The sequence below is a fragment of the Podarcis vaucheri genome (assembly GCF_965113315.1).
Source record: "Podarcis vaucheri genome assembly, chromosome: 1".
NCBI lineage: Eukaryota > Metazoa > Chordata > Lepidosauria > Squamata > Lacertidae > Podarcis > Podarcis vaucheri.
Window position 1 is genome coordinate 80127671 of NC_138759.1, and position 27642 is coordinate 80155312.

The 27642-nt window shown below is 42.9% G+C and overlaps 2 protein-coding genes across 6 annotated transcripts in view; one reads left to right on the plus strand and one right to left on the minus strand.

Annotated features, from left to right (window-relative positions):
• Nucleotides 1-10097, plus strand: part of LMNTD2 (lamin tail domain containing 2) — a 40025-nt gene extending 29928 nt beyond the window's left edge. The window contains 5 exon segments of the mRNA XM_082192279.1: nucleotides 765-884; nucleotides 1849-2039; nucleotides 2947-3095; nucleotides 4961-5043; nucleotides 9886-10097. Coding sequence (XP_082048405.1) covers nucleotides 765-884; nucleotides 1849-2039; nucleotides 2947-3095; nucleotides 4961-5043; nucleotides 9886-10032 — 690 coding nt within the window. The 3' untranslated portion in view covers nucleotides 10033-10097.
• Nucleotides 10098-13039: 2942 nt separating this feature from the next.
• Nucleotides 13040-27642, minus strand: part of LRRC56 (leucine rich repeat containing 56) — a 38459-nt gene continuing 23856 nt past the window's right edge. For 4 of the 5 annotated variants that reach the window (XM_082192298.1, XM_082192299.1, XM_082192300.1 and 1 more), the window contains 7 exons: nucleotides 23876-24053; nucleotides 22061-22258; nucleotides 19997-20061; nucleotides 18489-18619; nucleotides 16427-16623; nucleotides 14938-15307; nucleotides 13040-13420 (listed from right to left, as the gene is read on the minus strand). In XM_082192298.1, coding sequence (XP_082048424.1) covers nucleotides 13228-13420; nucleotides 14938-15307; nucleotides 16427-16623; nucleotides 18489-18619; nucleotides 19997-20061; nucleotides 22061-22258; nucleotides 23876-24053 — 1332 coding nt within the window. In that variant the 3' untranslated portion in view covers nucleotides 13040-13227. Of the gene's footprint in view, nucleotides 13421-14923; nucleotides 15308-16426; nucleotides 16624-18488; nucleotides 18620-19996; nucleotides 20062-22060; nucleotides 22259-23875; nucleotides 24054-27642 lie in introns of all 5 variants that reach the window. The other variant, XM_082192301.1, reaches the window with a different exon arrangement.

Below are 27642 nucleotides of genomic sequence, written 5' to 3' on the forward strand. Positions count from 1 at the left end.
AATCCCAGTTTTTTTACATGATTTTTGAGTCAAAAAACCTCGTCTAATACATGGAAATTACGGTATATAAGATATTATCTTGCTGAACAATAATTTCATGCCACAGGTAGTCCAAAACATTTTGCTTCAGACAGATGACATCAATATGAACTGAAAGTTAGCCCACTGGATTTAAGAACTCTAAAAAGTTATTTTTGCTATAAAATTTTTCTATATCCTAAAAAAAAGTTGAGTGTGAGCAAAGAAAGAAAGAAGGAATCAGTTGTCTCTATCTGAAATATTTCTAAATTGTACTGTGCGCTTATGGGTACTAAAATATTTTTAAAAAGCAAAATGGTTGTATGGGAAGTGCTGCTGCTTTCCTAGAAATGTGTAATTCTGACCAACAAAACAGAATGTATTTCTACCAGCATTACAGGGAAATAATAGACTATATATGGGTGGAATTTAACATCGTGCTAACGCAATTGCTCCATCAGCACAAGCATTTATGTTTGCCAGACCAGGGGTTTTTTAAAGCAGATTTCCTGACTGCACAGGAATTTAATGAGCAAAGCCAAAAGGGATTAACAAATTAGTAGTAGTTTTCTGGACTAGTTCACTTACTGGATCTCCTTTTCATTCCAAATTGTCTTTCCAAGTAGCTTTTCTCCCCATGAGGTCTGCAAAAACAGGGCACCAGGCTACAGTTACAGATGAAAATGGGAGGTACTGTAGGTCATACATTAATGTTGTGTCTCATCCATTTGCACTATATTTTATAGGTGTGGGCTGCAGGGGCCAACCTTGCTCATGAGCAAGCTTCAAACATGCCACTAAGCAGGCAACATTTTTTCAGAACAGGTCCAGAATGCACGACCTGCCTCTGTGACTACCATGGCCAGGTGAATTGCTTTGTTTAATAGTCTGGAGGGGAAGGGATGTACAGTGTGTTATAATTTTCTGAGTTTTAAAAATTAAAAAGGGGGAAAGGCCCAAAAGGTTGACCATCCTAAGGTAATGATAGCCAACGTGGGACCCCCTCCCCCGATGTTGTTGGGTTACACCACTAGACATGATGGTTGGGGTTGATGGGAATCGTAGTCCAACAACACCTGCAGGGCACCACATTGGCTATCCATGAGGTAGGGTGGCATTGTATCAGAGTAAACTTAAGCATAGATTTGTAATATGAAACAGTATTTGAGTGTGGTGGAGCTCATGAATATACATGAAATGGCTGTTATGCACACTGTAAACAGTGAGATGTTTATGTGAACCCAAAGTGTGCCTTGGGGTTGGTTTCTGTTGAATGAGGTCACCAAAGACCTATGGCATTTCTGTGACTTAAGGTGTTGTTTACATGGCGAGTGAAGCTGCAATTGGTTTCCCACATCCAGGGAACAGTGTATCTCTGTGTGTTTATTTTGTGTGTCAGTTATAGTACCCCTGCCCCGAAGAGAACATCATGTGCAGCCACCAAATGGCATCACAGCTTGTTTGGAGCAGAGCATTAGTAGTTATAAGCCAGCAGCTAAATATTAATGGCCACTTCTAAAATTTTGAATAAATGAATATAAACCTAAGTATGTGATCCTAGATTGTAATTTCTGGATCAACAGCTGATACACATTTATGGCTGTTGGGAATGAAGGACATGCTAAAGGACTTGCATGCCCTGAGGGGAAAGCAGAAGAGGGAATGTCTACCATCCACTTCTGAGTAGATCCTGAGAGAATCCGTCCTTTTCTCATGCATTGATATAACAAATTGTCAACTACCATGGGAGCATTGAAAAGCAGTACTGTATTATATAAATGTTGAAATCTGGTGACTAACTTTATTTTCCTTTCACTTTCATCTTCTAAGATTATCTCACAATATAGAGGTCCTCAGCACTTCATGGCAGCTGCAGATGCCTATAGCGATAATGTGGACCTTTCAGTGGACAAATTTCCCCTCAATGAAGATGATGAAACTTTTGAGTCCTTGCCTTCGAGGCCAGACGTAGCTTCGTCCCAACGAATTCTTAGAACTTCAGGCATCTTGGTAAACAAAAGGTAGAGATTCAATCTAGGAGTGTGCTGGTGAAAAACAGGTAGAAGGAATGGAGTACAGTCAGTATCATGCAATGGTTTGCACATAACACTAAGCCATGGTTTATTAAACCATAGCTTAGTGTTATGCATGACCCCTTTTGAGCCACTTAACTATAGTTTGCTTACTGCATACAAACCACAAGCTGAATTCATTATTTGTTATTGGCTCACAAATCCTGGTTTATTTTATATGTTTGGTGTTATATGTGAACCTAGCACCTTTCCTTAACCATGGCTTGTTTGACACTCCCTGTCTTCTATAAATTCACAAAACTAGAAAGGCATGAGGCAAGATTAGCTCAAAAACCAAACAAATGTTGGAGAAACAAGTCGTGTTTTGTTTGATTGTCTGTAAGGCAACTTTGGTTAACTCATGATTTGTTAAACAAAGCATGGTTTAAAACAAACTATGGTTTAGTGTTAAGTGCAAATCATAACATTACTATCACACTGCTAACATCAAACTCATGCCCTCTGAAGACTGTGGCTCTGAATCTTTAGATGCCAGCACCGATTTTTTAGAACAGTGCAGTCTTGAAAGGTTTGATCTGCCATTTTAATTCAAAATGGCATCCAGTTGTATCCAAAGAGACGAAAACCTGCTCCATGATCTCAGGAAGCATTATGCAAAATTATGACAGAGGTGTCCAAGAGGTGTCCAAATGTGCAGTGTACAAACAACTTTCCAAAATATAAAGTCGATCAGGTTGATCACTTTCAGTGCCCAGATGCACCAGTGTGAAGTGTTTGCAGCTGCCCTGCAGCTGTTTGAAATGGATAGTGTTGGTTGCAAGGAGCTGATGCTTATTCCGACTCTTTTAACAGGGTGAGCTTCCTCTTGGGTCAATCTTCTTTCTTTCCTGTTCAGGTTCCATGAACACTTTTCTTTTGATTCTGCACAAAGTAGCAAAATGCTGCTTAGTCGTGCCACAGGTATCAGGACAAAAATCAGTGATGCAAGCAGCGAAACTTCCAGCTTATATTCAGTTTCCTCAAAAAGTTTGCTTTCACCCATGGGTATGTAAGTCAACTCTGTTTTAACTATATCTGTTGTTAAATATATGGTAATCTGTGTACTGCTATGTGCATTAAGGAAGAATTTTGTGCAATATTTGTCAAAATAAATAAAAAACAATTTTAGAAGCATAGCTTAATTCAATGTTTTCATAACTGGAACTAACTACACGTCACACGCAAACCGATGGTATGGATACCTGATGCCTTCTTAAAAAAAGAAGAAGGAAAAATAGCTCTAGGAGGGAGTGTTTTGAGCAGAGCATCAGCAAAGATAGGTTGCTTGCTTAGCTCTTTCCTGTCCATCATTTCTCAGCTCTGTATCACCGTCTAAGCAGTTCCCCACTCCCATTCCCTGCTGCTTTGGAAGACAAATGTGAAGCACAAAAAGGGTAGATACTGAAAGAGAGAAGCATTCCCTCTTTTTGTCCTCCCTACTCTGTTCACAATACTTCTTCCCCCCTCCAAAGTTTTATTCATTTCAGAATGGTGTTGGGCCTCCATTCGGTGTGTGTACACATACCATATAGTTAGCCCCTTAGGACAATTCTACACTAGGGACCTAAATACAGTGGTGCCTCGGGTTAACAACTTAATTCGTTCCGGAGGTCCATTCTTAACCTGAAACTGTTCTTAACCTGAGGTACCACTTTAGCTAATGGGGCCTCCTGCTGCCGCCGCGCGATTTCTTTTCTCATCCTGAAGCAAAGTTCTTAACCCGAGGTACTATTTCTGGGTTAGTCGAGTCTGTAACCTGAAGCGTCTGTAACCCGAGGTACCACTGTATGGGTAATAAAAATGTTCCCCCTCCCACCTAATATCCTGGAAGTTGAATGGATGGAGGACAGAAATCTCTCAACATCTCACAAAACACAGCCTCAGGTTCATTTAGTGTAGATGCACACCAAGAAACAATACCAATGTGCAGTGAGCAATCTAATTACAGTACCTAAATCTGTGGTCATGGGCACAGTGGCACCCTTGAGGATTTCCCCTGGTGCCCACAAAATCATTGAGCACCCTATTCACTGCCTCCTTGACATGACATGACATGGCAAAGGTGGGTACCCCCCCAAAGTACATAGAGCTGAAGGAGGAAATTTCAAAGAGTGACACTCTTTCCTACTTTCTCGTTCAGTGCAATGTGTTTTTCATGTCTCAGACTGGCAGCGGAGCAATGAAGAGGAAGGAAAGGGGCATGAACTGGAAGACAGCAGAGGAAAAGGAAGTGGCAGGAGGCAGAATGAGAAAGTGAAGTGCCACATGGGATGAGGGCCAGTGAAGGCTGCAGTCTGGGAAGGAGATGGGGAGTGTCCCAAGGGCCACATAGAGGCACCCAGAGAGCCACATTTGGCCTCTGGGTCTGAGGTTTCCTGCCCCTGCTCTGAATGATTTAGGTCAAGGTTACCTGAAGCACCCTTATTTTACTGTTAGATATTGTTTTCTAATTGGAAATTGTAAACAACTTTGTGGAAGAAGTTACTCAAAAAGTAGGATATACACAAAAAGTAGGCTATGTCTCCCTCCCCCATCATTTGATGGTACCAAACACATGAACATGTTCTCCCCACCAACATTCCCAGTTGCTCTGTTCTTCCTGCAGTGTGTGGAATCATGTGCTAAGAAGTTAAATGAGGTGTGTGGTAAGACAGGGATAAATTGTGAGCCCTACTTGCTATTGTGTGAGTTCCAAAACACATTGTGCTCAGCCATTGCTCTGTGGGTCTAGATAAAGGTGTTCAATTGTTTATGATTCTTCTAAAGTGGGTGTTTTAGACACCATCTTCAGTTTAGATTAAATTGCAAAGTGCATGTGGGGGCGAATTTTAGTGCTAATAAGGCACTCTGCTTTTATTGTTCTTTGGCAGAAAAGAATAGCAGTTCTTCAACCAGCGAGGGAGATTTTGCTTTTCAGACAGGGCAGCCTCAAATTATGGAACCTGAAGCTAGAGTAAGTATGTTCATTAGTAACAAATACATGGAGAGGTTAGTGGCCTCCCCAGAGTCGTACTGTAAATGCTGTGTAGGCACCTCTGAGCCCAAGGTGGCTGGATAATCAGACATTGGAATAAAGAAACAGGAAACAGAGGTTTCCTTCTCCAAAGCATAGTACAAGTACAACTAGCAGAAAGTGTCCGGTGCTGTGTGGGAATTCTAAGAAACCCAAACATATTGTGATTTTTAAATGGATAGTATGATTTGTGAGTATGGCTGCTGTGCATGCCCCCCCCCCCACCGATGCAGGGCTCAATGCATCCAATGGTATCCAAACATAGACAAAAAATACCTCTTCCACCTTAGGAAATCTCATCTGCAACTATCACTATGCCCTCTTGATTCAAAATTGTGTCTAGCCTCCAAACATAGAGCAGGATGACCATCTCCATCTTGGAACCAAATTGGGGGACAATAACTTCAAGTCATCCAAATTGGCATAGTTTGGACTCATGATGCTTAATTGGGCAAAGTGACACCAAATTGGGCAACAATATCTTCAGGGGTGTCCACATTGGCACCGTTTGGACCCATAACCAAAACTGAGTAAAGTCACATCAAAGTCACATTTTGGTCCACCATCTTGATTCAAAATAGCACCAAGCATCAAAACATAGATGAAGTTCGCTGCTTCCCCCCTCAGGAACTCTCATGCTGAGTTGGCCAATATATTCAGAGGCATCCACATTGGCACAAGTTGGCCTGTCATGCCAAATTTGCTAAATAGTGAAATGATATATTCCGAGGTGCCCAAATTTGTGCAGGTTGGACACATCACACCAAAAACTGGACAACGACATGCCCAAGTCACATTTCAGTCTGCCATCTTGATTCAAAATGGCAGTCGGTTGCTGCCCCCACTTCAGCAGCCCTCATGTAGAGTTTGAAATAAGCATAGTTTGGACCTGTCCCACCAAAAATTGGGCCGTCACGCTAAAGACATGTTTCAGTCTGCCAACGTCCAATCAATGGCAGCCGATGTTAAACATTAATGAAGACTACCACCCCCACTTTAGGAACCCTCATGGCAAATTTGTAAACAATATCTTGAGAGGCATCGCAACGTATAGGAAACTTTCCAAAATATACAGAAGATAAATTAGCACTAAAACATTTTTTTGAAATAAAGAATAAAAAATAAAAGAGCACTATAGCATGTCACACCACAATGCTATAATGCTTTAAAAAAAATTTTTTTTAAGCATTCTGGCCATTGCCATTTTTGCAGCAGGGTTAATGGCAATGACCAGAAAGCTTTTTATTTCTTATTTTTAGACAGCATTATGGTGTTAAGCACGCTAACATTATTAAAAAAAAAAAGCTGGAAAAACTTTAGCCCTAGTTAGGAGATTAATTAAATAACATAAACAGGGTGATAAAAAGTACCTACCGCAAAGGTTATGGTGAATGTATGCAGAGTTTTGACAAGTTCACCTGCACGATAGATCTCTGCCCATCTCTACCCGCCTCTTTAAACAGACAGAAGTAGCACCAAGGGCAAGTACACCTAGTGAGACTGTGCTCTTAATTTTTTTGGGAGAGGGGGAAACAGACTTTCTACAGCCTGAGAAATAATGGAAGAACCAAAAAGGGATGGTGTTGGGTAGATTCCTCATAAAAAGGGAGTGAATGAAACATAGCTTAGTATAGACTGTGGAATCATCCAGGGGTTCCTTTATATAACAGAGTTGGAGGAGCAGGGGTTACCGTATTTTTCGCCCTATAAGACACACTTTTCCCCCTCCAAAAATGAAGGGGAAATGTGTGTGCATCCTATGGGGCGAATGCAGGCTTTCGCTGAAGCCTGGAGAGCGAGGGGGGTCGATGCGCACCGACCCCTCTCGCTTTCCAGGCTTCAGGAAGCTATCCGCTAGCCGTGGGAGACCCAGCTCTCCCAGGGCTAGCGGAGAGCTTGCCTGCACCCAGAAGCTTGGGGCGCGCTGAGCTCCGCACGCCCCAAGCTTCGGGATTAGCTCAGCGGTCCGCTAGCCCTGGGAGAGCCGCACGAAGTTGCGCGGCTCTCCCACGGCTAGCGGAGACCTTGCCGGCACCCAGAAGCTTGGGGCGCGCTGAGCTCTGCACGCCCCAAGCTTCGGGATTAGTGCAGCACTCTGCTAGCCCTGGGAGAGTTGCGCAGCTCTCCCACAGCTAGCGGAGACCTTGCCAGCACCCAGAAGCTTGGGGCGCGCTGAGCTCCACACTCCCCAAGCTTCGGGATTAGCACAGCGCACCTGGGGGGGAAATAATTCCCCCCTTTATTTCCCCCCAAAAAAACTAGGTGCGTCCTATGGGCCGGTGCGTCCTATGGGGCGAAAAATACGGTAGTTTAGCTATCTGTATAAAAGCTCCTTTAGACCAGGATGATTTGAAGAAACAATAGGCTGTAGGAGTAAATCCAAAGTTTGTAGGTGGCAGACAGAGGGAGAATCTAGCTCAAGGAGAATAAGTACTTCTGTTCTGCTAACCTGCAAGGGTTGGATGTTTTAGAAGGAACATCTGGACCTTTTCCAATCCCCATCCTTTGTTTAGCTCTAATCCAGGATAAACTGATAATATAGGCAAGTCCCAAGAGAAAGAATAGGAGAAATAGAAGGAAGAGTACATGGTGGCTGGGTGAATACCTAAGTCTCAACAGGGCTGGAAAGCCCTCTTTTGTGCTAAATTAGAAATCTATTTTCTTTACCTCTTGCTTGCTTAGATACATATCAGTGTGTCTACTTAAATAACAATTTCACAGTGCGCAGCAAATCCCATTAACTCCAAAAAAGATTGTAAAGAACCAGTGGTTATTGCATAGCGTGAGGATAGCAGCGCTACAAGATGACAGCATTTTAACTAGACCCAGGGGAGTGTTCTAAGGTTAATATGAGTAGAATGGGCAACGGCAGAAGAACAAAGATGCTGCCCTTATAAACAGCCCCTGCCCCCTAAGTGCCAGTGCCAGACTATGATTATGGAAAAACACACAGAAAGAGCCACAGTGATTGCTGCTCATGCAAATGCAGCCCTGGAACTGTTTTACATTAAAGGGCAGGAAATATTATAAAATAAGTACATGCATGCATGCATTCTGGGTGGTAGCCAACTAAGTTTTACTCAGAGTAGACACACTGAAATTAATGGACACAAGAGTCATGCTTCTTCCTTTCAACTGGTCAACTCTGAGTAGGACTAGCTTGGGTTCACATCATGTGAGGGATCAGTTATTATTATTTTGTGATTACACAAGTAAAAAGTATCCTAGCTGAACCCGCTATAATTTCAAGTCTTCCTACACACCTGCCAGTTCCAAGTTATTAATTCATTAGGTCAGTGTTGATGTCTGAAATTATGACTTGCTGTAGCATCCATCTGCAGCAGAGGAAGAGGCGCCTCCCAAAGTCTTGCACATTTTCAGGCCTTGAGTAATTTCCTTTATTTAAAGACGAGGCTTCCTGCTATTACATTCTGTCATTTATGTAGCCCCACAAGTCACATTAAAACCAATGTAAAAAAAAACACCTTGCATGTAATGTGCCTTTTCCAGGAACCTTGAAAATTAGATGAACAGAGAGGCTGTTTGGCAGACCTTATATTAGGGAAAAAATGTTACTGCTAATCCTTAGTGGAGGAATTAAATTGCTCTACTTCCCTGTCTCCCCCTGCACAACCAGTTAGTATTTTAGTAGAATTAAGGTGGCAATTTTTTCAAAGGCAAATAAATAAATAAATAAATAAATAAATGGCATTTAGATTCCTAACTTCTAGTGAGTTAAGATGTTTTTGCCTCTAGCTTGTGTCACAGGTCTGTTGTGCGACTTTGACAAATATGTTCCTCTTTTCTCTGCCAAATTTGAAAAAGGAGAAATCTTTATTCTCTTTTTGGGCAGAAGTCTTGGATATATTTAAGAGTGGGAAAGGCTTTGATACTTTCAACACTTCCACAAAAGGGCAGATGTTAACAGATTTCACTTTCATACATATGGAGCATTCATCCTATAATAACAGGTTCTGGACTATGCTTGCTGATTTGAGTAGTATGCTATGCTAAGGTAAAGGTAAAGGACCCCTGGACAGTTAAGTCCAGTCAAAGGTGACTATGGGGTACAGCACTCATCTCACTTCAGGCCGAATGAGTAGGCATTTGTCCACAGACAGCTTTCCAGGTCATGGGCCAGCATGACTAAACTGCTACTGGTGCAACGGAACACTATGACGGAAGCACAGAAACGGCATTGCAGCGGACATGGGTGGTGCTGTGGTCTAAACTTACTGAGCCTCTTGGACTTGCCAGTCAGAAGGTTGGCGGTTTGAATCCCTGGGACGGGGTGAGCTCACATTGCTCTGTCCCAGCTTCTGCCAACCTAGCAGTTCGAAGCACACCAGTGCAAGTAGATAAATGATACCGCCACATCCGGGTAACATAAGTGTGCTCTCTCTCTCTCTCTCTCTCTCTGTGTGTGTGTGTGACAGATAGAGAGACAGACAGACAGGGATAATGAGGTGCAACACAAGGTTGCTTGATCTGATTCCCCCCTCCCTGTCTTGTTTATGAAGCTCACCTTTTTCTGCTTAGATGACACACCAAAAGTCACAAAACAGCCAGCAATGAAACAGTCACAACACCAAACGGTACTGCGCCCAAGATTCCTCTTTAGAGTTTCTATGACTATTACGTGTAATTTAGTTTTAGTAGCAGAGTATTGGGCTTGGATAAAGTGTATAATTATATTTATCAAAGTCCTGAAGGCAAATGCCAGCCACACACCTGCTTTTAAATGCTGCTATCGTTTGGTAACAGCAGAGTCCTTTTTTTCAGGAATTCAAGTCTACGCTGGATACTACACTTCCCATGGTGTCCCTGATTGCACAGAGGAGTGCTCGCTCAAGATATGGCTTCAAGCATATGACTTACATGCCCACTATCACTGATCTGCACCTAAGGAGGTACTGTCCTGCTAGATGACATGCTGATGAATGTCAGCAGCAAAGGTGGTTTGCATGGCTTTAAATACACAGCACAACTCTGCAGTTTGCCTGGCATGTATCTTTGTGACTTTCCCTTCCAATTCCGAGGCAGTTCTTTGTGCCAGCTTAACTATCTTGGAAGGCGTAAGACAAGAAGCACCACATTAATGGTGACGGGAAAGAGGCTTTAGGAGGCAGAGAAAAGAAGTAAAGCTACATATTGCTAGGAATTTGGGAGACTCCCCATTATCTTAAATTTAGTAAAGGGGTAGAATTTACCCCTAATTTTTTGAAGTATGAAGGAAAGATGCCAGGCGAGTGAAAAAACTCATGCTGAACCAGTTCAGGAGATTGCTGATAGCATCGATGCCATTAAGAACAGGAGAACTGTTTTATGTTGTGAACCACTCTCAGATCTATGGAGAGAGGGAAGTATACAAATTTAATAAATAAAATAACTACCAGTCCATTAAGAACAATTGATCATCCAAATGGTGTCCTTTCCCCCAGCCGTGTGTTAAGTTAGCAGAAGACAATAGCAAAGTTGAGAGGGGGAGGTTTCCAGGGTAACAGTGGGGTGTGATGTCAGCACAGAAAGAGAGGGTGTCCTTTTGCAACAGACACTTTGGGGTTTCTGGGAAGAAGGGGCAGGAAGTGGGCAGAACAGCAGGCTGTTAGAAAGAGACATGGGGAAGGCGCTTGGGATGCCTCTGAATCCAAGGCTGCACTGCTGGGAAGGACAAGTCCCTCTTGTGATGTAAATGCCGTGAACTCTCTCTCTTCATCAAAACCCAGGTTGTAAATATGTGTAGAATAAACCATATTTCATAAAGACGCTAGTCTCCGCTGCACCTTGATTTCCCAACAGAAACACAACCTTGGTTAAGTGCCAAATCCCCTGAAATCTCTATCGCTTGGCAGAGATTGGGGTGGCCCAAACGATATTGTTAGTTGGCTTTGGATCAACATAAAACTAACGCATTAACCGGGGACTGGGAAAATAATTTGGCATTTGGGGCAATCTAGGCATGTCTTTAAACATAGATTACCACATAAAGAGAGACAGATTGGAAGTAAGCCCAGCTGGAAGAAAACATTTGGGAGGATGGCTGCAGTACATCATGGTTGAGGAACGATTCAGCACCTCTCTCCCATATGCTTTTTTCCTATTAAAATTGGATGTGATTGGGTAATTTTGCCCAGAATTCTTGTGGTCACATCTAGTGCTACTTGGGGGTACTGTGTGTCAGACTTGCTGGTCTCCCCCATACCAAGGATAGCAAAAGTGGTGCCCTCTAGATGTTGCTGAATTTTAATGCCCACCATTGGCCATGATGGTTGGGGTTGATGAGGGTTGGAGTCTAGCATCTGGAGTGCACCATATTGGCTACCCCTACTCTCTCACCATTTATATACAGAGGAGAATTTTAGTTATGATTGCAAAATGAGACACTGGTGTAAAGAAGGAAGCTGGCTTAAATGGTGCATGTTTTGCCAAGGCCAATTTTACACATTTTCTGGGAACCACCATTCTATGAATTGTGATTTTACTCCTACAATCCCCTGCTCCATATACTGCATGCCTTCTAAGGGTGTGAATGTCCCAGATCTTCTTATATTCTTTAAATGTTTAGGCTTCAAAGGACAAGCTGAAGATATGGTGTGAACATTCTTGGTTTCAGCTCCATTCTGCATTTCAAACATTCAACTAGAAAGAAATGACCTACAGATTGGGATGCTGCATAATTCATGTATTATAAATAGTCTTCCAGAAAATAATTTAAACAATTACAGTACTTAGTTTCAAAATATTCACAATAATTGTTGAAATATACTTGTCTTGTGTGCCAGTTCATACATAGCTTTTGTTCTACTTGCAAGCAGTCCCAACTATCCTTGGGATTCGTGTGGACAAATATACAGTGTGAACTTGACTAGCACATATGCAGACAGCAGCAATTCCCATGATTGTGGCAGCATGCTTTCTCCTGCTGACATGCTCACAACCACTGCTGCTCGCAACATCTGTGAATACCTGCTCACGTGTTGACTTTATCCATAAGATGTCATACTTGGGGCCTGGTGGAATTGTTTACATTGTTATGCAAACCAGATCAGATTATACCAGTTCATAGCATTTCATATTGTATTCTAAAGCAGAATAAATGTTATTAAAAGTAGAGTAAGCTCCCTGCAGTGGTTGAATATGTGTGTGTGTCTGTGTGTGTGCGCACAGACAAGCACATGCACACACACACATATTCTTGTATTCCTTTAAAACTGATCTAGTAAAAAAAAGTTACAGAACATTTGATTGCAAATACGTTTGTGGTAAAAACGCATGAAAAGGATGAGGTAAAGGAGAGATTGTTGGGAATCAACCTTGTCCACTGCAAATATATTTACAACAGACATCTGGCTTGGAGAAAACACAACCCACCCAATTCAGGTATATCTGTATGACAGCATTCTGGATGAGCATCAGGAGTTCCTTCCAAGTACAAAAAAACAAAGTGATGTGCTCAATCCCCCTCTCCCAAACTCCTTCTGAACTACTGAGTTTTTCCCTGCTAAAAAGAATAGAGAAGAATGATTTCAAGCAAGTGTTTCTACATCAACGTGGAATCCAAGTCCGTGCCTGAATCAAGGATGTGCTCTGAAAGCGAGAGTCCTGCTCAAAGCACACTCAATTCCATTCTACACAGCTTTCCCAGTCTGTTGTATGATTTCACAAGAGGGACTGCATCCCTTTGACAGCAGTTGGACACACGGAAGTAGCTGCAGCTGGATACCTGAGGGAATGCTGAAGGATGGTCTGTACCTTCCTCCCACTGGATGAGTCAAAGGGGCCACCCTGCCCATGAGGCCAGGCACGCAGCTGCTGTAAACATCAGGCATACAGTCACTTGAAAGGGCTATGGCGGCACAAGCTTTCATTCCTCCTTTTGCAGAAGCTGCCAAAATGGTTGATAGGGGAGTTGCAGATTCTCCATTCGCAGCAGCAGTTTTGTTTGAGGTCAATCAAATTGTTTATTTAAACTGCTTTGCTTACCTAGGGCACTGCTGTGTTCAGAGATCGCGATGAGTCAGAGAAGCCAGCCTGTGTTGCTCATAGGAAGATGGGAAACACAGAAAGCAGCTGAAAGCGTCTGTGACTTGGCAACAACATACGCACAGCTGCTGAGGGCATTTCCTACAATTTGGGAGTCTTGCTTTGAGCCGTCATTGAGATATTTGGCTTGCTCGGCAAGCTCTGCAGGGCAGCCTTGGCAGTCAGAGGGCGGACCACGTTCAGAACTGCAAGTCCCTCTGGCATTTTTGTGCATGAGCGAACAGCAGGTTGATGAGAGTTGATCATCTTGAGGAGCTTTCTATCTACAGAGGCTCTGAAAACAAGAAACACCAGAGTACAGTGTGTTGGCACAAATATGTTTCAGAGACTAAGCTAGAATTGTATAGTCACTTAACCTTCTGTGCTGGATGCAACAAAGAGGGATAAAACCTCTTCTGTACCCCCTATGTCCCACCTCATTAGCATAGAGAACAACACACCACTCAGTTACAGAGATACAGTATACAGCATGCAGCTTGGGGTACCTGTGGACCCATTACTGTCACTGGAAGCACAAGTGGCCTTGGTGGCACAGAGTATCTTCTATCAGCTTTGACTGGTGGCCCAGCTGCAGACCTCTCTGGACTGGGATAGCCTTGCTTCTGTAGTCTATGCTATGATAACCTTTAGGCTAGATTACTGCAATGTGTTTTATCATACATGCAGCTACCTTTGAAGATAATTTGTAAACTGCAGCTAGTGCAGAATTCAGAAGCCAGATTGTCAACTGGGAGTAGAAGGCATATAACACAGATCCTGCCCAAAATGCATCGGCTGCCCATTAGTTTTTAGCCTCAGTTTGAAGTGCTGGTTTTCATCTACAAAGACTGATGTAACTCAGACCTCAGTACCTTAGACTGCCTCTCCTCATATGAGCCTATCCAGAGTCTGTGAATGTGTGGAATGTGGCAACGTGAGAACAGGTCTTTCCAGTGATGGTTATGCACTTTTCTCCCTAGGGAGATATGCCTGATGCCATCATTATCAACTTTTAGGTGCCAGCCAAAGGCATTATTATTTACCCTAGCATTTGGTTCTTAATTGGGCTCATATGGCACCTAGCTGTTTTTGGTGTTTGTCTTTTAGCTGGGTGGTGTAGGATTCATCCTTTATATAATACTGCAGGATGAGCACTTTGGGTAAATAATGTTGTTTTATTCTTTTGATGTTGTTTTAAATACTTGCCTTTGTATGTTTTTTCCCAACTGTGAGTTGCTTTGAGACATTTCATGTAGTAAATTATGGATAAATGTTATAATAATAATAATATTAATATTAATAATATTAATAAGGGAGAATATGTTGCAAGTGTCAGGAGCAACTTAGCTTGCACTACAGGCTGATGCGTCTGCAAGAGGAAGAGTATATAGAGGAACCTCCAAACCTCCCAGATGGTCCTCCTTGTGTTGACCTGTTGAGACAATTTTTTCTGAAAAGCAGGGTAGATAGATAGATCCATTGTTAATCTATGAAAGGGAGATGTGCAGTGGACAGGTGCTGAACAGCTGAAGCTAATCTTAGATGCAAGTTGTCAATGAAGCTTCTTGGAACTCATTTTTGAGAAGGATAACACCACCCAAAACAGAAAACCAAGTAGTAAGTATAAGATCAAAAGCCTGCAATCACACTCTTGAGAGAAAGAGTTAGGTATGCTTAAAACCAAAGCCAATGGGTTAAACTTTAAAGCACAGTTCACTCCATCCTGGATGTTATGAAGCAGCCTTTATCCCATGTGGATTTGTTCCATTTGGTTTAGCAATCCTAGTGAAAGAGCTACCTAAGTATCCCAACCTGATGTTTGTTGGTCCAATTGTTGCTGGTCCTGAAACAGGTCTCTTGGTCTGCTTGCTGTCGGGGCCAAAAGTCCTATGCCTCTGACTTAAGATAGATGTATCAGATAAGGAGAAATCAGGTTTTCTGCTGAGACTCTGAACAGTAGTCTTCTCAAACACATTCTGCACTGTATCACTGTTCTGAGTTGATGAAGGCTGTGGCTTCGGTAGAACTGCCTTTTCTGAACTGTGCACTTTCAGGCGCCTAGCTCCAACAAACTCAGTTCTCACTCGCTGTACGAATGCAGGTGAGGGACTTTTTGGAGGAGAGGGTACAATAGAGCGCTTTATAATGGTGGGCAATGAATTTTCCTGGACGTGCAATGAATCTGAAATGCAAAGGGAAAGCACAGCAATTTAGAAGCAGAGCATGTAACTTCACTCCCATCCACTTGAGAGAGTAAATCAGCAAACACAGGTGCTGTAACCTTCCAACAGTTTGAGTTTGACTTCACCCCCAAAGGCGCACTCCTCCATTGTCTCCTGAGACAGACAGATGCCAACAACAACAAGAACAACAACAACAACTGTAGTTAAGAGGCTTTCATGAACTGAGGTGGATTTAGACCAGGAACTCCTGTTCTTATTAGAATGGCCTGAATTTCCATCTATTTAGCTATGAGAGGTTTCAAAATATTAAAGGACTGATAGTATAATTCAGTGCACGTTTACACAGAAATAAGTCCCACTAAACTGAATGGCACTCACTCCCTATGCAGTGTACACAGAACGTCAGTATGAGTTGAACTCTCCCATCATTCAAGTTACAAAGATTGAATGGGAAAAGCTCTCTGTTCCACACTTTACGTCCTACTTGGTACAGCTTCTAAAGAATCTTGGTGTTTGTTACAAAACCCAATAGTTACTGTGGAAAGTTGGAAAGTAGGCAGGCATTCAATCATGGGAAATCAAAGGAAATCTTGATCTCCTATGGCTTCCAGTAGTTTAAATGATCAGAATTGCTTCTTCACATGCACCTCCCTATCATACTCTATAACTTCTGGTCTCTGGAACCTTGCCATCACAACCTGCTTTCTCTCTCTTTCTTCCTTGCCTTCATATTCTGAAATCAGAAGGCAGGGACAAAAATATTGTAATCTGAATGCAAATACAATGTTGATACAAGCTAGCATTATTTCTCTTCTGAGCACATACTTCGGGTCTTGTGATTCTTTTAAGCATAGGTATCTCAAATAGGAAGTTTGCTAAAATAATTACTCAAGCCAATCTGTGCTTATTTTGTTAGCCAGAAAAATCCCCATGTGTGTATCTCAGAAGAAAAGGATAGGAAAGATAATTCCATGCACATATTTTTGACAGAGAAAATGGAAATCTGCCAAAGATACATACATATCACAGGAACTTTAGAACTACAAAACCTAAGGCAGGCATATAATTGCTGTTACTTGTCAGTAACAAGGGGTGCATTAATCATTAGGATAATGTACCTGATGACGACTGAGAAAGACGGGACTGGCAAGAAGAATCTGATGGTGTGATTTCCATGATCTCCTCCTGAGTGGCTTCTTTCAGATCTTCATCACAGCTGTCACTCAGGCTGTAGTGTTCCTCCTCCTCCTCACTTAATGTTGGTGTTGTTTTTAGCTCCTGGGGAGAATTTGCCCTTTGGAGAGCTTGTAGGTGCCTGCCAGAAATTTGATGCTAGTAAGTTTGATTTTCTTCCTGCCCTATCCTGCCCTATCTAAGTAAGAGTAAAATACTCCATGTTACAATACTCCTCCGGAGACAAGCTTTAACCCTGGCACTGTATTCTCGCAACACTTTTAGATGATGTTCAGATTTGAGCTTTGGCAAGTCTCTTTTTGGAAGAAATGCCACAAAGAGAAAGCTTCCACCAAAAACCCTTCTGAAAGCTTTGGAACTCGCTTCTGGGAGCTGTTCATTTGGCTCCCTCTCATGGCATTATAGAAATGGATGGAGACTATTCTGTGCTTTTGAAAATTAGCCCCATTTTATGTGTTTTTATTTTTAGCATTGATATGAATTTTCATAGGATGGTTTCAAGAGGCTTTATTTCGTTGTTTGGTTAACTGCTTTTGAAGCAGCAATTGTAAAGCAATTTAATTTTTTTGTGAATAAATTAACACAATTTTTAAAAAATGGGTGTGGGTGTAGGTGTGTGTCCCATCACACAGATAGACACAGGAACTCCCCATTGCACTTTAATGCTAAATTTGAAACATAGGACAAAAACCCTGAAAGAAAGATTGATGAGATGGAGGGAAAGCCTTGCCTACATCATTCCTTCCAGACATACAGCAATCATGCTGGCACGACAATTTTCCAAGGTGAGCAGCAAGGTTGACTGACGGCAACGATGTGAGCCAAAGATGTACAGCAGGGAATGGTTACTTGGTGCCCTCTAGATGTTTGCTGCACTATAATGCTCATCATCATGCCAACTATTGGCCATTCTGGCTGGGGCTGATGGGAGTTGTACCCCAACAGTTGGAGGGCTATAGGTTCCCTATTCCCGATGTACAACATAGTCTGCAGGGAATCTCTGTTAGTACAACCTTTGTTTTCCAATCTGTAAAAAGAGACTACCTCATCCGTGGGAAGAACATCTTGACTTAACAGGTGACAAATCAGTTCTGGGAACAGATTACATCAGAATTTAAGCGTGAAGGGCAATTCCTCAGAACTGCCACAAGGTGGCTTAAGTGCTTATCTTATCTCAGTGAGAAGAAACAGGCAGAGAACTAAACTTTCATATGCTAATTTTGAGAACAGGATAATCTAGTGAGCAAGGGTCCTTAAAAATGGGGTAAATGTGCTGGGTCACAAAAGTTTCCATAGTTCACATGCCTTAAGTTTTGTGTGTGTTTAGAATGGTCTAAGAGATGCAGCACGGAGCATCTTGGAGCAAGACAGGTTTTCTGAAAAGAAGCTAAAGGTTGATATTATCAACTACTTTATTCCATTTGATATTTTGCAATGTTTATTTAATAATTTTAATCAAAATATATATTTAAATATTTATATTCTGCCCTTCTAGTGCTTATACATCACTGAGGGTAGATAGCAACAATTAATACTGCTATAAAATCCAATACTATTAAAAAAAAAACCCCACACACAATTAAAAACAGACAGGTGCAACAGATAGAACAGAAAAAGCTGGTAAAAAAAAGTCAATAAAGTTTTGGCCAAGGCAAAATACCATGAGAAGGGGCCAACTGAGCCTCATGGGACAAAGTATTCCACTATTTAGGTACGACCCCTTAGAATTCCCTCTCTCTTATCCCCAACAACAGTCCCCCCACATAACAGACATAGAGAAGGGGCTCTCCATCAGATCTTAGGCAGCACTTAGGCTTGTATAGGAGGAGGTGATCCTTAAGGTATCCTGTGCCTAGGTCATGGCTTGGACAGAAGCAAGTCAGCTTATAGTTGAGTGTTCATTCCATACAGTGCTCACTCGTTGCTTTATCTGGGGAGTAGCTCACTTGACAAGCTGTCTTAATAAGACTAAATTTGAACTCTTACTGGAGGTGATGCTCTTTCAGGAGTTTCAGCTCAGCGTAGATGTCGTCCGTATTTACATAATCAGTTTCTTCAATGCCAAAGGGATGTACTGCCGGCTGACTTGGTGGCTGAAACAGGTTCATTACTGTAGGCTACAACATAGGTGAAATAATGTCAGAACACATCTGCTGTTCACTATATATTTGACTGAAAACTTCTCATTTCTCCAGGACCACAGATTGTTTGTTTTTCACAAGTTACATTTCCTTTCGCAACCATTTTCTGAGGTAAAGAATTCCTCTTATTGCGGCCAGTGCATGCTACACCACCGGGCTACTGCTGTGGAGCTACAAAAGATGGGGTGGGCTGCATGGACTGACAGACTACTGCAGGATGAAGGAGCAGCAGGGCCAGGTAGGCTGCTTCCATGGCAATTCCACCTCTTGCCTGTTTAATGGCAGTGACCTTTCCTTCATCAGCACTCATCATTATTCAAGGAACTGAGGAGAGGCAGGGCACCCTGCTGCGATCCTCCCCTCAGCAATGCCCCTATCAGCTTTCATAGTGGGCTTCCATCATGTGCAAGGCTGCTCTGAAGCCCAGCCTGACCAAGACACAGGGTAGCTTTTATATAATAACTTGTAAAATGCCCATAATTATGAGGCAATGTTTGTATGAAGGATGATGTCTATATTGCAGAGAGAACCAGAATATGTTGTGTCTGGCAAACAAAAAACAAAAACCCACTCCATGTGTATACACACACAGTGCACTTCTAGGTATTCTTTAAAAAAATATAAATCAAGACTTTATAAAGTTAAAATAACTACCCAGTAGGAAATATAAAATAAAGGACTCAGAACACACTTCTATGTGTTCTGAGCGCAGATACACATACCTGTTATAAACCCCTTCACTGCAACAATGGACTTATCCACACTTTCCAGGCACAGGTCCAGGCTTAAAAGTTTTGTGCACAAGTGTTGTTGTGTTTGCCCTGGAGCTTTCCCCGTTGGAGCAAACATCAATTCGGTTTTGAAGTGGATTGCCATTTGCTCCAATGAGCTTCAGAGAGCGGGTTTTCACAGGGAAATCTCTGAAGTAAAAAAAGGACACTCAGACATGCAGCTTTAAAGTGTGGACTGTGCCTGGAAGGAGAGGAGGAAACATAACTGCGGAGAAGCCCAGCATCTTGAAGCACAATGTTTTATTTTCTCCATTAAAGTAGACAGCAGTTTAGTGGGATGCAGTGATAGTTTAAATAGATATCTGTCACTTCTCTATGTTCTCATGTGCTGGCATCCCACCCCACAATGGAAGGCCCTACACCACCTTGCAGCTTGAGCTGTACAGACATGCAATTAACTTTTTTCAAAGTTTGTTTCTTCTCAGAATGGTCTTCTACACAGTAGAAATCTATGGAATTCTATAGAACTCTTCAGCTTTTATCTCCCTAGAATTAATGACATGCTGGCTTGCCAAGAAGAAAAGAAAAAGAAAAAAGAAATTACATATGAAAGAAAACCTACACCTAGTTTCTGTCTCCGTGCATGAAGAGCTTTGATGGGGTTCCCACAAATAACTCTGCTGACACCTGGAAAAAGAAAAGTAAGAGGGCTTGTTCCAGTTTACCATTTCACAGCCACAGAAATCTTCCTATACCGTCATCCCATTTGCTTATATACCGGTATGTTAAAGGGAATGCAAGTTGTATGGTTAATGTGCATAACAACCAGCCATTGAGCACATTCACCAAGTGTCATGGAGAATGTGTCCATAATCTTTCCATGAATAGGGACTTGTGCACAATTCCTGGTCTTCTTCTTCTTCTTTGGCGATCACTCGTAGCAGAGTAAGATTGTCTTCCATGAACATGGTATTAACAGTAAGTCCGTAAGTGACTGTGGAGGCCAATTCTGGATGCACACATCCTTCCACAGTGGGGACATAGGTTTCTGGGCAGGAGTTGATCATGGTGAGGGTTTGCCAAGCGTGCCTTCCTCTTAGCACGTTTCTCCCTTTCGCCCTCAGTTCAAGCATCTTCAAAGTCCATGACACCTTTGGTAAAGGCTGTTCTCCAACTGGAGCGCTCGCAGGCCAGTGTTTCCCAATTATAGGTGTTTATACTACATTTTTAAAGATTTGCCTTGAGAAAGTCTTTAAACCTCTTTTGTTGACCACCACATTACGCTTTCCATTTTTAAGTTTGGAATAGAGTAGTTGCTCAAACAACATGGCCAGTCCAATGAAGCTGATGTTGAAGAATCATTTCTTCAACACTGGTAAATATATACATATTCTCCCAACAGGCCTTAGGAAATGTGACTGAATTTTTTTTATATTCTTGACCACATTATTTGGTCAATACGCATAATCTCTAAGAAACATGCATTTTTTCCCTATGTCTTGTCCAGAAGTGGGCAATCTGCATTCCCTGGATTGCTTCTGACCCACTGCATAATCTTACATGGTCTGCAATGTACTCTCCTACTGATCAGCAGAGCAGCAGGAAGGGGGAGAGCTACAGATAAAGATCAACTTTTTTCTTCAGTTGAACCCCCTCTTTTCACCATTCTCACTGGTTTCCCAGCCAGCTGAGCAGCATAAGCTCAGTGGGGGGGGGGTTCAGGGAGAGAAAATTCTCCCACTATTCAGGTGAAAATTGGTCAAGGGAAAAGCTTAATAGCAGCATAGGATCAAGCATCATGGGAATCGCAAGGGAGTGAATATTTAGCCAGCTGAAGAAGGGTTACAAGCAGGCAAAAGAGGACTGCAAGAGAAAGAACAATGGCTGGCTGTTATGCATGCTATCTGCCCATTCCCTTTAACATATTCAACAATACAGCTGGCTCATTCACTGCTTTTCATATTTAGGGAAAGGAAGTAGTAGGCTTTCCCATTTTGGTTTAACTATTGGTGCACAGCTACTGCTTCGACACCACTGAATAGCATGCAAAGGTGAACTGAGGTGGAGATTGTAATAATGGACAAATCTCACCTTGCTCAGCTCAACATAACAGTCAAGTGGTCTCTTTACATCTAGTCACTGTAAGGCAGAAGTTTGTCTATCTGTATGGCAAGAGAGCTGGGGACAAACTCACTATGACATAGTGGATCATCCTACTGAAGGGCAGCAATAATATAAATGAAATGAAATGAAGTTTGAGCCATCAAACAATGCCTTTTAACCCACTGTGCATATTTCCATGGACCTATTAGCTGAAAGAGCTATACAAAAATAGAAGTCTGTGCCCAATGCACATACATTCTTCCTGACAGTAAGAGCTGTTCGACAGTGGAATTTGCTGCCAAGGAGTGTGGTGGAGTCTCCTTCTTTGGAGGTCTTTAAGCAGAGGCTTGACAACCATATGTCAGGAGTGCTCTGATGGTGTTTCCTGCTTGGCAGGGGGTTGGACTCGATGGCCCTTGTGGTCTCTTCCAACTCTATGATTCTATGATTCTACATGTCATTCAAGGAAATATATGGGAGAGCAAGAATGCTTTTAAATCATCTGTTCACATGCACACATGCTTTTGGAAGAAAGGTTTGCAAATGGGAGGTTAGGCAAGAATGGAACCAGGTATTCCCTTACCATGTGTCAAGTCACTGGCGTCATCTTCAGGCAACATCTCATCACAGATTGTAGCCTCCAGGAGGGTGCTACTACCAGAGAGCAAATGGGCGCTAAGTGGTCTTTGTGGAACCTGAGGTCGAGAAGCTGACAAGAGCTGAGTTATGGCAGGTCTCACAGCAGAGCCAGGCCTTCTTGCTACAGGTCCTAAATAAGAATCTAAACGGGGGGGGGGGGGGTTTCAGTTAGATATTGCAACACATAATAAGATGGTAGAAATGTTCAGTTTAGCAAAGCAGTGATAATGAGCAGAGCAAAGGAAATTCTTTTCCGTATTCTAAGGTAATGTTGGTGCTCGTGCGCTCTCCTGTTGGAGCCTCGAGAGTGCTAGCTTTCTTCATTGTCAGTGTCATCTTCCAGCCACCCTGGTTCTGTAGAGATGTAAATATCTGACAGCAAAGTATAGAAAGAAGCTTAGAATGCAGGTATGGGAGCAGGTATTCAGAACCAACTTTGAAATGGTAATGACTTAAATAACAGTTGAAGTTTTTTTGGATCCAGCTATAGGGTTTCCACATTTAGGTAAAAATTATGGAATGGGAGTCTAGCAAAACATATGCCACCAGTTCTGGTTTGTCATCAACTGGTCTCTGTTTTTTTATATATATTTCAGGATGGCCCCAAACAAAGTTGTCATCTATGTCACAATTTCAGTCAGTGGTGTGTGTTGGTACACCATTACTGTATTTTCAAAGCTAAAATTTCTCATCATCTCCAGAAGGTCTCGTGAAAAGAGCAGGAACAGTTTAATCAAAGAACACAGCACAATACTAGGTCATTAACTTCTGAATGGAACAAAAGACAAAGTACTTTGGAGCCTTAATGAGTTATTTTGGAAATGCATTAGTATTTTAAATAAATACAGTAATAATCCATAATTTTCAGGATGTCTAACTCCTGGGAAATGAATTTCACTGCAAGCAGTATAATCAATAAGCTTCCAAACTTCATCAAGAAGGCAGTATTAGTTCATTGTTCCTGTTCTGGACCGAATGGACCAAGTGGAACGCCCTCCTACCAGATGTCAAAGAGAACAACAACTACCAGACTTGTAGAAGGCATCTGAAGGCAGCCCTGTTTAGGGAAGCTTTTAATGTTTGATGGATTACTGTATTTTAGTATTTTGTTGGAAGCCGCCCAGAGTGGCTGGGGAAGCCCAGCCAGGTGGGCGGGATATTATATTATTATTATTATTATTATTATTATTATTATTATTATTATTATTATTATTATTATCATTATTATTAATAATAATAAAATCTCCCTCAGGGTAGTATTCAGCTGAACCTTGATGTTAACAGTGACAGATCAAAGTTTTCAAATGCTGTCTGCTGCTGGTGAGGTGAGATGGACAATTTCAAACATGGCGAAGCAGCCAGTGGGAGGCTTCTGAACCCTTTCACTGCCTGCTGCTTGTTTCACTATCTCTAGCCACCTTTTCCCTAGCAAATCTTGAGAAGAAAAACAGTGTGAGAGCCAAGGGGGTGGGGAGCAGGACGTGGAGGGCTTTGAAGCTCCTTTCCCACCTACCACACAAGAGGACCCACACCTATCTCTCTCTGTCTTACAGCTGTTTAGAGTGTTCTGTGTGAAGACACGCTTTTGCTGCTATCACATCTAACTCTACCCTTACACTCTTGCAAAAGCGACTGCCCATTCCAGGCCTGGCTCTGGTGCGTACAAGAGAGTGTGCATGGATCTATGTATGTACACATTATCTCCCCCTGAAACCTTGTTCCCAGCAAAAATGGATCCTTGGGAAATAATTTGGCTTGCCTGAACAAGATGCCTCTTCAACTAGACTTCCATCTTTGATGGATTCCTTGACAAGTAGCCACTCCTTGTTCATCTTGCATGGGAAAGGAAGATCAGTTTGGTCTGCTGGTATTTCATCCAAATACTTTAAATGAGGGATGAGTTTTTTCACCTCAGCTCTGTAGTTGTATTCTGGGACCTGAGGGGGAAAAACCCAAAGCAGAAATTTCTCAGTGTAGTCATTTCAAACACATTTTGACAAGGGAGAGGGGAGGGAAATCTGAGAAGTGGGTAGGAACCACATAAAGACACGATGAAACAAAGTCCACTAGCTCATCTAGTCCAGGGATGGGTAGAATGTAGACTGTAATCTATTGGTAGAGTCCTGGGTGATTTACAGTAGATTTGCAAGAGTTTCTAACTTCCCCCCACCCCCCCCTTTTTAAACTATCCCTAGTTTATCTAGGCCAGTGTTTCCCAACCGGTGTTCCGCGGCACACTAGTGTGCCGCCGGAAGTTGCCTGGTGTGCCGTGGGAGGGAGGCGGGCGAGTCGGGCTAATCCTCCGACGAGCTCCACCTCCAGACCCATTGCTCAAATCCTTTAACCCAGGAAGGCAGGAGGGCGGGGAGGGGGGGAGAAAGAGAAAAAAGAAAGGGTGGAAAAAAAGAAGGGGAAGAGAAAATATTTTTTTTTAAAAAAGGAAAGAGAGGAAAAAAGCGAGGGATGGAGGAAGGGGAAGGGGGAAGAAGATGGGGGGGTCTTTGTGTATAAACAGAAGGGGAGGACAATGAAGAGGGGCGGGGTTTGGCAGGCAGCAGATAACTGGGGAGGGGGCGCGGCTGGCAGCGGCTCAAGGCAGGAAGGGAGGAGCTGCCTCGCGGAGAGTCTTGGGCTGCAGAGATTTCCCGTTCAGGAGCACGGGAGGCCACGCCGTGGATGGGAATCTCCTCCTCCTCTTCCTCCTCCTCTTCCTCCTCCTCCTCCAGGAGAGAGGGTGGTCCGCCCCACCAAGTCGGGCCTGCTCAAGCGTGGGAGCCTATAGTTAGAGCTCAGCTCCTTTTCTTGCCTTCCCCGCCCCCCCACGGAGCACATTTTCCTCGCCCCCCCCAACCCCTGCATGTAGAATAGAAGCCCTCCAGCCTCCACGGTGCACAAACTCTCCCCTCTGCAACGAAGCGCTTTGTTGCATATCTTTGGTGAGGTTTTTAGGCAGTCTTGGTGCACCTTAAATCAGCGTTAATTGCGCCTGGACGCAGTATTTACTTCCGAGTAGGCCCCCTTCTCCCCCCCCCCGGTAGCACCTGACGTTGCTATTCGTATCATCAGGTTTGTTTGTTGATAATTTAATTGTTTTAAAAGCATCATGCTAAAGAGCTCTCTCCCACCCCCAGACCCTTGGGCAAAACAGAAACACACACATACACAAACACAGAGATTGAGCCCTGCAGGTTTTATGAAATGAATGGATTCTGAATGCCTGTTTCAGTGGCTTGTCCGCCTTAGGCTGCTGGGCCAGACACCTGTTACACGGTGCAGTCCGTAAGCTGTGAGCGCTGCTACCTGCCGCCGAGACCACGTAACGACAGTCTTGAAAGACCTACATTGGCTCCCAGTACCTTTCCGAGCACAATTCAAAGTGTTGGTGCTGACCTTTAAAGCCCTAAGCGGTTTCGGTCCAGTATACCTGAAGGAGCGTCTCCGCCACCATTGTTCAGCCCAGACACTGAGATCCAGTGCCAATGGCCTTCTGGCAATTCCCTCACTGTGAAAAGTGAGGTTACAGGGAACCAGGCAGAGGGCCTTCTCGGTAGTGGCGCCCGCCCTGTGGAATGCCCTCCCATCAGACATCAAAGAGATAACCATTACCTTCTATGCTGTTACTATTTTTTTATTTTTTTTTACATAAGTAAAAAGTAACCTTTCCCCATCTGGCATGGTGGTGTGCCTCGAGATTTTTTTCATGAAACAAGTGTGCCTTTGCCCAAAAAAGGTTGGGAAACACTGATCTAGGCCAAACTAGCAGGCGCAGAGAGCTTGATTCAGACTAGAACTGTGGTGTGGAGACAAGAGTGTAAAATCCCTTTTCTCCATCACTTTACATCTAGATGGGCCTTACAATTGGTCTGCTGAAAAGAAGAAACCTTACAGAAAAACTAGGAGTGGGATGCTGTGTGACAGGACTAATTTTGGTTAGTTCTGGTGCTGAAGAAAATCCAGGGCTGAGCACATGTTCAGAAGCACCTTTGTTCCTTAATTTTAAGTGTATGGCTGTCTGTGGTTCTCGGGGTTTTAGTAAAAAAGCAAAGTAGATCCTGCAGACCTGAACTACACACACTCTAGATCTAGACTACAGAAGCTTCCTCTACCTCCACTATGACCTTTTTCTTTTGCACTTTAAGATATAGGAAACTAGAACCTGGTCAGCAACTACTGGGCTACATCTACAGTACTTTCTTCCTACTAACCGATTCCTACACAAACTTAAGGCAAGGCAAAGTGTGATCAGCCAGAGAGGCTTTTCTTAGTGTGTCCCCCCCCCCTTTATGCACCTCACCTACTGCCTCCTGTGACTCAGCCATGGCCAAGCAAAGAGGGAGCAGCTGGGGTCCGTAAAGGGAGGACTCCCCCAAGCCTCCTCTGCTGCACATGCTGGAGAGGAGGAGGTCAGAGTTCTTTGCTTATGACTCATCTTGTGTAGGAGAAATGACAAGCTGCATTATGAGGCATCCTTGAGATCAGGCGCTATGCTAGGACCAGATGGGAAGCCCCTAGGGACTGGACTAAGCCCCCAAGCCACAGTTGCTGGTTACTAACAGATGGCTTTAGACACATGCATTAAAACTGCATCTTCTGGAGCAGCCTTTAGATTGCATGATTCTGGGAGGGTGCATCACCCCTAGATTTTGTATAGTGCTACAAGAGAACTGAAGCAAAGTAGCAGTAGTGGTAAATATATGCACCTGGAATATTTCCCCCACTTTCAATGAACTACAAACTGCTACTCCATCTGTATAATGTTAAGATTGGCTGATGAACTTTCGGCCTATATTCTTTCCCACAATAGGGTAAATTCCTAGTACAGAAGAAAAAAAATCATATTTTTACGTAGTGCATTTGCTTTCTGTTATATGGAAGCTATAGGTTTTCCAGTCTACAAGTCTGTAATGCTATCAGGGTTGAGGGGTGCATCACATTACATGTACACACACACATATATGGACACAGAGTGCTATTGAAACAGCTGTGATAGAGACCACCACATTCATCATTAGATTGTTGCTTTGGGTTTTAATGTCTGGAAGAGATGAGCTCATCTGGAAATCAAATTACACTGAGCAAACAGACAGGCTGTAGAGAGAGCTGTAAATTTAGCCGAATCAGTATACCGTATGTAATTTTATTTTTATTTTACATAGAAAGGGCCAGGCAGAATTATTAGCTATCCTTGTTTGGATGAAGTCTAGAAGATATATTTGTATTATTTCTACATTTGAAGGTGGTATGCAAATATGAAGCATGGCCTTAGATGCAACAGTGCAAAGAGGGGAATCTCCAGCTTGCAGGTCTAATCCGGACTGCGAGGCTGTTCCTTGTAAACCACACCCACTTGCCCCTCACCAGGCATCATATGGGGTATAAGGTGTAGGACAGGTACCCGTGTGGCTATAAAGGAACAACCATGAGCATAAAGAGAGCTCCTGGTTGCTTTTTGATGGGGAAGACATGTTCCCAATCCATTTATGAGTGGTGGGAGCATACCTTGCTTCAACAGCGCAAGGAGGTTTT